This window comes from Triticum aestivum, chromosome 5B (genome assembly GCF_018294505.1).
Source record: "Triticum aestivum cultivar Chinese Spring chromosome 5B, IWGSC CS RefSeq v2.1, whole genome shotgun sequence".
Classification (NCBI taxonomy): Eukaryota; Viridiplantae; Streptophyta; class Magnoliopsida; order Poales; family Poaceae; genus Triticum; species Triticum aestivum.
The window spans coordinates 76,590,750-76,602,567 of NC_057807.1; the positions used below are offsets into that span (position 1 = coordinate 76,590,750).

Sequence of the window (11,818 nt, forward strand, 5' to 3'; positions counted from 1 at the left end):
AGACTAGCACGGTTGATGAGCTAAAGTGGCGGGTGGAGCTGGACCGCAAGTCCATGGCGCTCGTGTGGAAGGAGCTGGAGGAGGAGCGGATCACGTTGGCGGTGGCGGCCGCCCAGGCCATGGCCATGATCACCAATCTGCAGGAGGAGAAGGTGGTGATGCGGACGGAGGCGGCGCAATATCGATTTGTCATGGAGGAGCAGAGTGCGTATGATTGTGACGAGGCTGAGTGTCTGGCTGCTGAGAAGTGCTTTGTTTTGGGCAAGCCAAAATACTTGAAAAAAAAGAGAGAAAATACTCTTCCCAACCAAACAACCAGCTATTTGTAAAATTCCCTAAAAATGCTCTAAAAAAACTATCTGCAAAAAAACCTAACACAGTATATATAGTTTAAAAATGTTCACAGTTTTACATATGTTCACACTATTTTTGTTTGAAAAAAATATGTTTGCACTTTTTAAAAAAGATTCAAAATTCCCTAAAAAATTCCATTTTTACTAAAAACATTTCCATTTAGAAATGTACAACAAAAACAAAATGTGTTCAAAAGAATGTTATTTTTTGAGAAATGTTTGAATTTCATAAAACATAACTATTCAAAAAAGTGTTCCAATTTTAATGAAAAATTTAACTTTTATTAATAGTAAGAAAGTTTTCATGTTTAACCTTATCATCGGTGTTTATTAAAATTGGATGTAAAGATGGTCCACAATGGCACATGAAGCAGGTTGTGCTCCCTTTTTTGCCCGGTGCAACGCACGGGCATTTGTACTAGTCAAACACAATTTCCATAATGAGGTATTAATAAAACTGTAGTATAATGTTTGAAAGACACATAAATTGCTACACAAGATCCATGCTTGCACTAGAAATAAGAGATTAATTTTTTGAAAGACACATAAATTGCTTCACAAGATCCGACACACTCACATGTGTTGTCATCACCATCTTCTACTTGTCCATCTTCAGAACAGATTGAGGTACCAACCTTGGCAGGTTCCTCCGCCATCGACGCCACCATGACGCCAAATAACGACCACCACCTATGCCAGTCCATCTCCAAGCCGAAGGAGCGCTACCACTAGAAATAAGAGATTAATTAACTACCAAATACATTATCCATCATCTTCGGGGCAGTCTACGTCACAGCCGTAGTCTCCAGCAGCAAACATGTCCTCAGGGTAGAACCCAGCAGCAATTCGCCTCCGAGCAAACCACCTACGATCCATACTCCTCCTGCAATGGGACGAGCTGTCGAGGCACGCGTACTCCAGAAACGCCTTCCCGACTCCAGCAACCGCCGGATTACTGCCGGAGCTGGGCCGCGGGATCACGACCTTCACAAGGTTACTGAATTTGCGCGCTTCTTCTCTGGCATCCTCCACCAGGTCTTCGAACTCGTCGTCTAGGCGATCGTCCGGCGAGAGCATCTTGGTCAGGCGTACCACCTTGGTCGCTTCGGCTTCGGGAGGCACCCAAGGCCGGTCGGTGGTGGTGGTGGTGGTGGTGTTTGTTCGGTGTTGTTGATGAGCATTAGTTCTTGGACGATTTGGCCTGCAGTGAAGATGAAGTTGGAGCGGAGTACCGTCTGGTTTCCCGATGTGTTTACACTCTAAAACGACCGGAGTCCACTCATGCTGCAACCCAGCCACAGCCAAGATTAAGTTAGAATGGACGTTCATATCAAAACATGCTTGTGGGTTCGCAGCCGTGCGTCCGCGCGTGGACCAGAACAGAAAAAAGATTAAGAGAGGGACGGGAGATGCATGGGAACCTGGTCGGACTGGCCATCGGCCGGCGGAAAGGAGTTGGCCATGCGATACGGCAAGGCCGGCAAGGCGGCGGCGGAGGATTCCGTCTGTGGGATCGGATGGATCAATCGTTCTGTTGGAGACGAGGCGCTCGGGCCGTTCATATAAGGCCGGCTGGACCGTGGGGCATAACGTTTCAGATAGGAGTCGGTGTCCGAATTCAGGGGCGTTTGCTGCTTTTTAATAACGAAATGATATCGGAAAAAGTCCATTTTAAACCCTGAATTTGGATGGGTTCGGCCAAACGAATTGAAATCCCGGTCGATTGCACCCTGAACCATGCAATCCCGGTCTAAATCGAACCTTCGGGTCATTTGGATGGCCGGGATTGGAACATTTCGCAGAGGGTGCACACCAGCTCCCTGCTGGGCCAGCCCGCTTTAATTTTTTTTCTGTTAAGAAACAAAAATTCACCAAGGGCGCTACACCCTGCTCCCTGCTGGGCTGTCCCGTATAATTTTTTTCGTTAAAAAACAAAAAAGTTAGCGCCCAGCCTGCTGGTGCTGTTTGATCGAAAAAACCAGTGGCCATCTTAGTAGGAAATGACAAATGAAAAAAAAGAAACTTGTGAACTAGAATTTCAAAAATAAAAACTGGTATAACACACAATTGTTGAATACTTATTCGGAAAATGTTCAGCATATACTACAAAAATGTTCATCTATTCATATTTTTTTCAAAAATAGTATCATATATTTTCCGCGAGTTCGAATTATTTTCCACGCACCTCTTTCATTTTTTCATTAATTTGTGAAGTTGCATATTTGCAAAAAATAAGCGCACAAATAAGAACCGTGAACCAGATTTTCAAAATAATATAAAGTTGTTCATGAACCAGATTAAAATATTGTTCAGAATGTTTTTGTCCCATATTATTGACAAATTTTTAAAGAAATGTTTGTGATTTTAAAAATTGGTTCCGTTTCAAAAATTCTTCACAAATTTTAAAAATGTTTGTGTGTTCTAATTTTGTTCTGGAGTTTCAAAAAATATTCCTGTATTTCATAAAATTTTATAAATGTTTGTGTTTTCAATAAAAAATCAGGAGTTTGAAAAATGTTTCTGTTTCAAAATTGTTTGTGAATTTTAAAAAACTTTCATGTGCACACATGTGTGGTTGTTCTGTGCACTTTGGCCCCACTTTCCTCCTCTTTTTGCATTTAAACATCACTCTTTGGAACGCACGTCAGCTGATTTCGTGTGATTCCCTTCCTCTGTTCCGAAGGGCAACTCTGCATGCACGTACATTAATTTTCTTTCCGATGTTTTGTACCTCCTTCCCTTTTTCGTTCCTACACTTTCCTTTCCCTTGAACCGAGCAGGCCCTTATTGTTTTGGGTTGCCATATGAACGCATTCGGTCGCTCGCTCAGCTGGTTGTACCAGCGCATTTGTTGTTGCAAATACTGAGTTAACGTTTTACGCCTGTGCGTGCAACAGAAAAATAAAGACACTTTTTTTAGCAAAAAAAAAAATGGGCTGGCCCAGCGCGAAGGACCGGCGCACACACAGTGGTCAACATGCCGCTCCTTCGTCCAATAGCTAGACAAATCCCGGTTGACTTTTGCTAGGGTTTGATTTAGACCGGGATTGCATAGTTCAGGGTGCAATTGACCGGGATTTTGACTTGAGGGTTCGTTTCGCCGAACCCCTACGAATTCAAGGTTTAAAATGGACTTTTTCCAATGATATTTGGCGAATGTTCGCCGTGAGGCAGACTCCAGCGGCCGATGCCACGTAGATTTTCGGGACCTGTAATGGCGCGCTTCCTACACTCCATTCTTATTCTCTCCAAAACATATATATCAGCAAGGTGCACCAGAGGGGACTCAAACTCGCGACCTCCATGGATGTTCTTACCACTCGGGCTGAAGCGGTCTTTGTGAACACTTTGTGATAAACTCCTATATTCAGTTGAAGCTAAAAAAAATTAAAATTTGTTTTTTCATTTGAAAATTCATCCGAAAAAAATCCCCCAGAAATTTTGTAAGAACAGAAATCCCTATTTGTTTTGCAACGTGCCAATGCAACCAAAAGTTGCCAAGTTATAGAGATATTTTTTTTAAAACTTGCCATGTTTTTGAGAGGAGATTTTTTTAACTTGCCATGTGCAATTTTATTTTAGGTAGCATGGCAATTTTATTTGTTTAGACCATGTCATTTCTCCAATTGGTCCATGATTTTTTTATTAATTACACCATGGCTGTTTTTGTAGGTACCATGGCAATTTCATTATTTAGACCATAGTACTTGTTTGTAGGTAGCATGTTATTTTTATTATTATTAACATGACATGTTTGTTATTAAGAGGGTGACAATTTTATTATTATGAGGATGGCATTTTTATAATTGAGAGGATAGCAATTTTATTTTTTTAATTATATGCTAATTTTATTATTATTGGCATGACAATTTTATTAATTAGACCTTGGTAGTTTTAGTGTAGGTAGCTTGGTAGTTTAGTGTAGATCGCATGTCATATTTATTTTATAGACTATGACATTTTAATTATTTAAACGATGGCAATTCTATTATTAAGACCATGATAGTTTTAGTAGGTAGCATGTCATTTTTAATACTTACACGATGGCAGTTTTAAAATTTAACGATGGAAAATTTCTTATTTAGATCTTGGCATTTTTGTTATTTAGACTATTGAAATTTTCTTGCCATACATAGAAATATTTTATTTGTCACGACAAATCACTATCTTTAGTTGCCATGGTCTGAGACGTAAGGGTTTATTACTTTTTGCATTTGCATATGCATGTCAAAAAATTAATACTCCCTCTGTAAACTAATATAGGACTTTTTAGATCAGATCTAAAAGGTCTTATATTAGTTTACAGAGGAGTACAAATCATGGCTAATTACTTAGATTTGTATTGTTTACATGTCAAGTGTAAACCCTAGCCTAGAAAACCATGTCTAATTATTCAGAGCATGGCAGTTGTAACTTATGTTTTCTTTGCATTTTCTTGTATGAGAAGATATTTTTTATTTTTTATTAATGGGTGTTCTTTTTGTGAAAAACTGCTATTTGGGCCTATCCTGCGTGCTTCACAATTTTCTGGGTCAACTGAGTGTCGTGCAGAAACAAGATCTTTCGTTCAATCGTCCACCTCCCCAGCTGACGAAAATGTTGGATGGTCGATCCACCCCTAGAGAATGGATCGATCAATGGGAGCCTCCTCCATGACAACGTCAGTCTGATATTGGCGGCCTTTATTAAATATAGTGTGAGGCTTATCTGCAGCATACACCATGGATGGTTACAAATACGTGGATTGCAGACTACTCCCAAATTAACTCCCGATCGTAGCAATCCTCCTAGAATGATCCTAGTGTTTGTCGATCCTTCAAACTCTAACATGCAACACTCATAGTCATAGGATAGTCAAAGAATATCATAATTGCTGTGAACATTAATGAATTTTAATTTATGTGTGTCTTCCAGAACATACCAGCACATTGATATCATGCCCATGTTACAAGAAAAATGATGACATGCCACCAAGGATGATGTCAAGGGGGCACGGTACCAAACTGTCTCAAGTGAATGTGTTAAATATTTGAGGAATTTCTTATTAAGTTTAATCCAGTAAAAGAGTAGATAAAACATGGTTAACATAGTAGCGGTGATAACATACCAACACATTGATATCATGCTCATGTTAAAACAAAAATGATACCATGCCACCAAGGATGATATGAAGGGGCCATAATACCAAACTGTCTCTAAGTGAATGTGTTCAATATTTGAGGAATTTCTCATTAAATTTAATCCAAAAAGAGAGTAGATAAAACTTGGTTAAGATAGTAGCGGTGATGATCGAACCATGCAACAGATTGATGAAGCTAGTCATGCAATCAAGATCATGAGAAACAAGCATCATATCCATATCTATTACTACTATCAGTAAACCAAACGCTAACCCTCACTGAGGGGATAAGATGACATATGGAGCAGCGGAAGGAGATGAGGGTGTGTCGTTCGTCATGTCGCTAAGGAGGTGGTCGATGTCGGGGATGAAATTGTCATTAAAGAACTCGTCATTGGGAATGTCGACGTTCGACAATGGGGAAGAGAAACAAACGCGAAGAGAAAATCATCTGAGTCCATTCAGGGCCTGTTTGGTTCCAAATAAGTCACCAACTTATAAGTCAGGTGACTTAAAACCAGTGACTTATAAGTCACGCCTGTTTGGTTGTCACCTGACTTATAAGTCACCTGACCACACATTCCCACACCAATCCATATCATGTAGGTGGTGGGACCCACGCAAAAGGGGGTGACTTATAAGTTTTAAGTTGGGATGGAGCAACTTATGACTTATAAGTTGGGTCCTTTTGGCAAAATAAGTCACTTTTTTCACTTTTCGACTTATAAGTTGGTGACTTATTTGGAACCAAACAGGCCCTCAGATTCGTCTCCCACTAGTAGATCAAACGTTTCAACTTCTTTCTTGCGTCACAAAAATGAAGCAACACATACATGTGGCATAGGTACTAGCGCGGTGCGGCAACGAAACACGATACACGCGCGAGGCGGGCGGCGGAGGAGGAGCGCATATGTATGTGCTTTCTTCTCAAACTCTTAGTTGTATGTGGAATAACTTCTCTTCTAAGTTGGTCACAGCCATTCTTCACTAACGTGATGGGACTAAATTTTCCACACCCTCTTGTCATGCATTAACGGACCACATGGGCCTCTTGGGTTTACTAGAAATTATTGAAAAAAAAATCTGAATTAATAAATGGGCTAGAACCAATAATTCCAACAAAACGTTATTTTATCATCGGAATATTTACTAGCGTATGAATAGAAGCACTAAAGAGGGACAAAATTACAAAGTTTGAATGTGATCACGGTATTTTTTTTGGTTGCTAATGATACATCGACACGTTAGTACAGGTGCTTTGGATGGATTGAAGATCATGGTTAGCTAGGCTGTACATGTGAATGGCTTCTCAAGCATATTGTTCAACCGGATAAACTCCTTCTCGTGTCCTTCTTCCTTTCCGCAAATGAATTTCCCCTTTTTGGAATGAATGATCTCAAAGCTACGGGGGCAAAGTATACACACACTCCTGCGAGGTTTCTTTTCTGTTAAAAGAAAAAGAGATAAGTTAGTATTCATGTTATGAAATCACCCACATGCAGTATTCAAATAACTGTACAAGGATATATAGCCGCTCCAAAAGAATGTACACACATACTCTTGCGGGTGGGTGGCTGCGTCTGAAATGTAGATATCTTATCTGTGTAAGTATGAGAATGAAGCAAAAAGTCAGTTAATCATGGTTACGCAACCAAGTACCAAAAGAGATTAGTGAGGATCGGAGGAGGACTTACTGACGATAGCGCATGTCTCGACAACCACTCGGCAGCCCTGTATTTCGACAGCCTTGTCATCATCGCCACAGATGTACTTGTAGCGCAGCTCCCCGAAGAATTGCCGCACGGGGGTCTCAGGCGGAGCGCCCCTCCTGCGAGCCCAAAAGCTGACGTGGTGCCATGTCTCGCCTCTGAATATGACGGCCATGTTCATCAAAGGTTTGACAAGGTCGAATTCAGCACCCTGAAAATTAGTTGCCAGAACGGAGACAGTTGGGTTAACCAGAAAACAATAAAATTGTGGGTATTTGGGTTTTCCCTCTACTAGTTAACTTACTGTCTCTTGACAATGAAAAGTTAAATGTTTTTCCCGCAATAGAATAGAAAATTACTACTCGATTTCAACAATAGATGTGATAAGCATTTTTCAGTGATTTTTGATTGTTCAGATAATGATCGGATCAGTTATGTACCGGGTTCTTGGAGTTGTAGTGGAGGAGGGCACAACGAGCATGGTGAATGACGGAGGCATCTCGCTCTCTGCAATTGCAATTAACGCATATACATAAGAAACATATTACGCGAGGCCAGGGATACCAATCCGGAATTGTAGAAGAATTTAACTTACTCTTCTGATCGCTCTCTGTTCTCTGCGGCAACGGAAGAGAATACAGATCCCATCTATGTCTTGAGAATCTGCCTTGACTTTCCCCTCTTTGATTACCAGCCTTGCCCCTTGGCTTCCTCACTCTTGGCTTGTTTGATTCGAGGGCTTCATATGAGATCGCTGCAACTATATGGAGCGGCCGCCGGGGCGACGAAAAATTCTCCCAATCCGATCCGAGTCGAATTTGTAGGTTTGGCTGTAACTCTGCAGGATACCGCCGCAAACGGGAGCAGGAGATAACCGACAGGTGCACCGCCAAAAAAAGAAAGAAAAAAGAAAAAAGAAAAAAGAAAAAAAGACTGCGTTTCGTGCAAACCCCGTCGATCTGCAGCAAAGAGGTGAAGAAACCGATCGCCCGACGGTGACGCTGCTTTCCCCCGCCCCATTTCCTGAATAGAAATACTACTCCCGTTTAGATTTTTTTTATAACCCAAAAGAAACAAGACATGGCAATTCCCATCATACATACAAAAATTAAATTGCCATGGCAAATTCACAGTAAAAATTGCCATGTTATTTTTAATTAAGTTTCCATATAATGTATGCGAAAATTGCCATGTGTGAAAAAAATACAAAAGGTTGGAATTAAAAAATGAACAAAGAAAAGATCTATGTTATTTTAAATAAAGTTGTCATGTTTGTGTGTGAGGAATTTGCCATGTATGTGAAGTAGGCAAGTAGCACAAATTATGAACATAATTGCCATGGCAAAAAAAAATGCAAGTTAAAATTTGCCATGGTGTTTTAATTATAAGTGTCATGCTCTGAATAATAAAATTTGCCATGGGACATGGAAACATTGTTGGAAAATGATCCATAGACTACAAAATATGCCATGATCCATACACTACAATTTCCTTGATGCATGACAATATTTACCATTGGCCATGGCAAACTTTGTTGGATAAGTTCTATATCTTACCATACATAGACTAAAAAATGCCATGATTGACAATATATTACCTGTGATCACCTCTAATACAGACTATCTAGGGCGAAGAAGCACCACCACCTTCTCCACTGCAACCACATTTGGGACAACAATTGTGGGTTCAGACTTATCTAATTCAGCAGTTCAAGCTGGATTATTCCCTGGTGGCTGGAACTCTAACATGTGTAAATGCCTCTCCAATGCAGTTACAGCCTCTGATGCATGTACACCATGCATAACTACATGTCATATTTGCCATGGCACTTAAATATGAATTGCCATGCAAATATATACACCATGCAGAAGAATGTATGGCATGATGTGCTATTGGAGAATGATGTTGAACATCTAATAGTTTCTGTTTGGACTAATATTTGCCATGGCACCAACATGTTGTAAAAAACCCAAAAAGCTTGTGAACAAAAAAGTGGCACTGCAAATGAAATTTGAAAAAAATCTGGGCGACCCATCTTAAGATTAATTTCTCCATGAGGATTTGGTATGACTTATTCCACAAGTTGTTCCTTATGGATTTTTGTGCTCCCAAAGTCCGACCTTTACTTGATGGCGATGTTGATGTTTTAAGCATAACCGTGGTAGCTAGAACATCAAGGAGAACATTAGAAGAGGAATGCTAAATGTTTCTCGGTCGATCATCCAGATTTTCTTTCCTTGGCGTAAGGTGAAACCTGAGAAAGTGTTGTCTTCCTTTGCATCTGCATCCTCCATCTCTAATCATCATGCTAGTATGAGGTGTCACCCAAGATCTTTGGCATGGATGTTGGTAAAACCCTAATGAATATGGAAATGCTCAGTTCTTGAAAGCACGCTCGGGCACTAGGTTACATCCTCGGTATCAATTGGAATGTGCCTTCCATTTGCCGAATTGTCCTATAGCCATAGTATCGTCTCCAATCTGAGTATGCCATTTCTTCGAACTCCTTCAAACGATCATTTGTGAATTGCCTTAGGCTGGTATGAAGAGTTTCAGTGATCTATGTATCAAAAGTAATTCTTTTGTCAGGACCCTGATCCTATGCCACACCGATCTGGCATGTAACACCTCATATCACTTTGCGGCCTCACGCACGGTATTCACATGGGTGTCGCCTTGCCAGGCCCGGGACCGTTTGCGCCTTTTGGCACACGTATATGATAGTGTTGCTAGCATCCATATGACAAAGAACCCGGGCTGACATGGCTAGTCGTGAACCCAAAGAGGCACTAACTTACAGGGACAAGCATACATGACCCAGCAACAAACGTGTCGATCAACAGCGAGTGAATCCCAAGTCGTAGCAAGCTACAAGGACTTAAAGGATCACCGCATGATATTTTGCCGAAGGGACAGACACAAGAACAAAGAAGGACACATGCCGGCTAGCCTAAGTGTTCCGGACCAGTAGCAAGCTACCATGGCTCAGTGGAAGCACCAGGAGACATTTCCCGGTAAGAGAGGCTACCAAGGATAAACAACTAAATAGTCAGATCCCACACATACCAAGCATTTCAATCGTACACACAATATGCTCGATATGTGCAAATACAACATGGCATCACAACAAAACTCTACAACTCAAGTACTTTATTTAAAGGCTCCAGAGAGCCATACATATCATTCATACAGATAGGGGTCACACGACCCAGTATTCAAGTCATACAATCATACAAGCCATAAGCGGAAGCAACATGCCTGGGTACAGACATGTAGAAAGTAAAAAGGCTTGAGGAAGCCTATCTATCCTACAAGGGCCCACCATGTGCTCAAGATCAACACCTGGGCCTCAGGCTACTCGTCGACATCAAGGTCTATGTAGAACCCATCAGAAGGGGTTGCAGCATCTTCTGCAAACGTAAATAAGCAAACATGAGTACAAAGGTACTCAGCAAGACTTACATCAGGTCCTACATACATGCACATTATCAAAGAAGGGCGGTGGGGTTATTGCAGCAAGCCAGCTTTGACTCTTGGCTAAACTATCTTACGATACTCCAACTTGTAATTGTTTTGCGCACTCGAGTCCACTACACACCACATCAATACACTACCGAGGATCCACCTCCGTCATCCTACGGAAGGGCCATCCACGACACTCACACTTGTCTTGAGGCTTTTAGTAGTTTCCATTTACTTGTCTATGAACTGTATAGGCAACCAAGTAGTCCTTTACTACGGACGCGGCTATTCGAATAGATGATGTTAACCCTGCAGGGGTGTACTTCTTCACACACACTTCCGCCACTTATCGCTGTTTACACGACATGTACTCGGCAACCTTCAAGGGAAGCCCAATGAGGGCGTCGGCCATGGCCTGCCTAAACACTTAAGTCTCTAGTCCAGGTTTATCGCCTATCCAGGTTCCATCTGCAGGGAGTCCGGCCGAGGTTTCCACATACGGCCCCGAACGATGTGTGCAGGGTTCCCGAGACACCAAACGGGCATCCGATACAGCGTGCCACGTACCTATCGCATCACAGCCCACCCCGAGGGTTAGCGCTGCCCACGGCCTCCAGTATACTACAAACACCAGAAACTACTTGCAACTCCTGGACAGAGGACTAGGGTGGTTAAGAAGCCGAGAGGGTCAATTAAGGATTACAATGCATGGTAGTAGCTGATTCTTAAATCACACATACAGATCTTAGTTCTTAAGGCCAGTTCAATGAAACAACCCACCATGTACTCCTACATGGCCTCTCATCGATACCTTTACCAAATCGTGTTCAACACATCACTCTCATTACCGACATGATCATTTCACTCTAGTCCATCACCTAGATGAACCAGACCTGACATGACTCTAAGCATAGCAGGCATAGCAAGGTAGGAAAACACAAACATGGCTCAATCAACTCCTACACATTGTAGTGGGTTTCATCTAGTTACTGCGGCAATGACAGGTCATGCAGAGGAAATGTGTTCAACTACCGTAGCACACAACAGTTTGAAACGCGGTTGTCTTAAATGTAGTAAATGAGAGCAGGAGCGAGAACATGGGATTTTATCGATATGATCAAATGGGTGGTTGCTTGCCTGGCAGGTCCGTAGTCTGATACTGTTCTTCGTCCGGG

General features: G+C 41.6%; 2 protein-coding genes across 2 annotated transcripts; both read right to left on the minus strand.

Annotated features, from left to right (window-relative positions):
* Window positions 1–113: 113 nt before the first annotated feature.
* LOC123110503 (splicing factor U2af large subunit A) lies at window positions 114–1,867 on the minus strand. The gene is made up of 2 exons (XM_044531040.1): window positions 1,775–1,867; window positions 114–1,637 (listed from the first exon to the last, which is right to left on the minus strand). Exons 1-2 carry the CDS (start codon window positions 1,814–1,816, stop codon window positions 1,116–1,118), a joined length of 564 nt encoding a protein of 187 aa, XP_044386975.1. The 5' UTR covers window positions 1,817–1,867; the 3' UTR covers window positions 114–1,115.
* A 4,715-nt stretch (window positions 1,868–6,582) lies between these two features.
* LOC123115722 (uncharacterized) lies at window positions 6,583–8,128 on the minus strand. Its single transcript, XM_044536824.1, has 5 exons — window positions 7,777–8,128; window positions 7,622–7,688; window positions 7,167–7,392; window positions 7,031–7,072; window positions 6,583–6,917 (listed from the first exon to the last, which is right to left on the minus strand). The coding sequence occupies exons 1-5, from the start codon at window positions 7,827–7,829 to the stop codon at window positions 6,757–6,759; spliced, it is 549 nt and encodes a 182-aa protein (XP_044392759.1). The 5' UTR covers window positions 7,830–8,128; the 3' UTR covers window positions 6,583–6,756.
* Between the last annotated feature and the right edge of the window lie 3,690 nt (window positions 8,129–11,818).

Coding starts and splice junctions, on each gene's coding strand:
- LOC123115722 (XM_044536824.1), bottom strand. CDS start 7,829: ATGGGATCTGTATTCTCTTCCGTTGCCGCAGAGAACAGAGAGCGATCA. Junction 7,073..7,166: donor CGAGACATGCGCTATCGTCA/GTAAGTCCTCCT, acceptor ATACTTACACAG/ATAAGATATCTACATTTCAG. Junction 6,918..7,030: donor GCAGCCACCCACCCGCAAGA/GTATGTGTGTAC, acceptor TTCTTTTAACAG/AAAAGAAACCTCGCAGGAGT.
- LOC123110503 (XM_044531040.1), bottom strand. CDS start 1,816: ATGGCCAACTCCTTTCCGCCGGCCGATGGCCAGTCCGACCAG. Junction 1,638..1,774: donor CCGATGGCCAGTCCGACCAG/GTTCCCATGCAT, acceptor GCTGGGTTGCAG/CATGAGTGGACTCCGGTCGT.